This window comes from Otolemur garnettii, unplaced genomic scaffold, assembly GCF_000181295.1.
Source record: "Otolemur garnettii isolate 467f Iridium unplaced genomic scaffold, OtoGar3 scaffold00100, whole genome shotgun sequence".
NCBI classification, from domain to species: domain Eukaryota; kingdom Metazoa; phylum Chordata; class Mammalia; order Primates; family Galagidae; genus Otolemur; species Otolemur garnettii.
In genome coordinates, this window is record NW_003852495.1 from 5888729 (window position 1) to 5890805 (window position 2077).

At 45.7% G+C, this 2077-nt stretch overlaps 1 protein-coding gene across 2 annotated transcripts in view; it reads right to left on the reverse strand.

Moving 5' to 3' along the window:
• THAP8 (THAP domain containing 8) overlaps positions 1-2077 on the reverse strand; it is a 14173-nt gene that overhangs the window by 6327 nt on the left and 5769 nt on the right. Inside the window, exon 1 of one of the 2 annotated variants that reach the window (XM_023516907.1) lies at positions 990-1041. The exons of the other annotated variant lie outside the window; for it this stretch is intronic. Coding sequence (XP_023372675.1) covers positions 990-1018 — 29 coding nt within the window. The 5' untranslated portion in view covers positions 1019-1041. Of the gene's footprint in view, positions 1-989; positions 1042-2077 lie in introns of those variants that run through there. 2 annotated transcript variants of the gene reach the window in all.

Below are 2077 nucleotides of genomic sequence, written 5' to 3' on the forward strand. Positions count from 1 at the left end.
AGACAAAAAGATCGCTTGAGCCCAAGAGTTGGAAGTTGCTATGAGCTATCATGCCAATGCACTCTACCCAGGGTGACAGCATGAGACTCTGTCTCAAACGAATAAACAAACAAATAGCCAGGTGTCGTGGCAGGTGGCTATAGTCCCAGCTATTTGGGAGGCTGAGGCAAGAGAATCGCTTGAACCCAAGAGTTTGAAGTTGCTGTGTGCTATGACACCAGGGCACTCTACCGAGGATAACAAAGTGAGACTCCGTCTCCACAAAATAAATAAAATAAAATAAAAAAATAGAAACAGAAAAATAGCCCAACATTGTGGCGGGTGTCTATAGTCCCAGCTACTTGGGAAGCTGAGGTAAGATGATCGCTTGAGCCCAGTAGTTTGAGGTTGCTGTGAGCTGTGATGCAACACTTAACCCCAGATCTCAAGCAACCCACCTGCCTCAGCCTCCCAATGTGCTAGGATTACAGGCGTGAGCCACCATGCTTGGCCTTGCTGTCATCTTCGCTAGATCATGAGTGGCATATGCTGCTAGAAGTTCTTCTTTTCTTCCTTACTAACTTAACTCAAAATTTCTTCAGGGTGATTCAGTTCCACTTAAAAGACTCCATTTCTCATCCTCTTTTGCAGTTGGGGTTGACCAATGACAAAGAAGTTGACATTGTATGGGGTTTCTGGGAAGGCCTTCTAAAGGGGGCTGACTCATTTAGAGCTGAACCTTCTTTGTTCTTCCTCCCTTTCCCTTTCTTCCTACTAGGAACTGCAGGGCATGCTGGCGAGGGCACTGGCAGCCATCTTGGATGAAAGCCACACGCCAAAGATGATGGAACAGAAAGAAAGGGCACTCATCTCTGATGACATGGAGCTGCCATATCAGTGCTGGCCTGACAATATCTGTATTTGTTTTATATGAGAGAAAAATAAGCCCTGTGGTAGACTATATTATTGTTCAAAACATTGCTGTTTCTCTCCACATGGAGATTACATACCTTCCCTCCATTGCTGGGAGGCTTGCCATGTACTTGCTTTGGCCAAAAGAATGACAGTGAAAGTGACACAGGCCATTGCTAAATATAAAATTTACCAGGAACCATTGGGTGGTTTCACTCCACTTTCTCTTTTCCTCCTTCCACAAGACCAGCAATATTCCAAGTAGGGACAGCTCCTTCAGCCTGATCCCCCAATAAAGATACTGTAGAGTAGGGCTGCAAATAACCCGCAAAGGACATAGTGTGAGCAAGAAATATACCTTTGTTGTAGTAAGCCACTGAGACTTTAGAAGTTTATTACATGGCATAACTTAACCATGCTGATCCTATAGATGCCATCATTTATTTAAGCCATTATTATTGCAGGACTTTGTAACTGCCAGGCAGATGCAATTCCTAACTGATAGGACCCACATTAGCAACAGCTACCACTTGTCCTTGAAAGGGCCTATAACAGAACCAGTGAATATTCCCTTTGGTTTCCAGGCAGGCTCTCCAGTTATTTTCTGGCACCAACATCCCTCAACATGTCTCGCCTTATTTGTTACCTGGTATCCATGCCTGCTCCTGAATCTCTTTGGAAAATTGCTCTTTAGCTCTAGAGCTGAGTAGTTTCTCCAAGACTGACTCAAGGGTAGGCCCTAAGGTGGAAATGGACTAGCCTGTATGAGGAATTGCCTAGCAGCCATTGATGGTGCCAAGGAAGACATGAACTGATTTTTATAAAGTCATCTGGCTGCTGTGTACAGCTGTCACCATTCTCCTTATTATTATATGTGAAGCACTTAGAATGGTCCCTGGCACATGGTAAATGATTTCTAAGTAGGTTATTGTTGTTGCTGTTATTGTAAGGGAAGAGAGGAAGCAGCGAGGCCAGTAAGTACCTATCACAGTATCTCATTAAGAGTTGTTGATGTGCTCGGCGCCTATAGCTCAACCGGCTAAGGCGCCAGCCACGTACACCTAAGGTGGCGGGTTCGAATCCCCAGCCCGGACCCGCCAAAAACAACAATGACGGCTGCAACCAAAAATAGCCAGGCGTTGTGGCGGGCGCCTGTGGTCCCAGCTACTTGGGAGGCGGAGGCAGG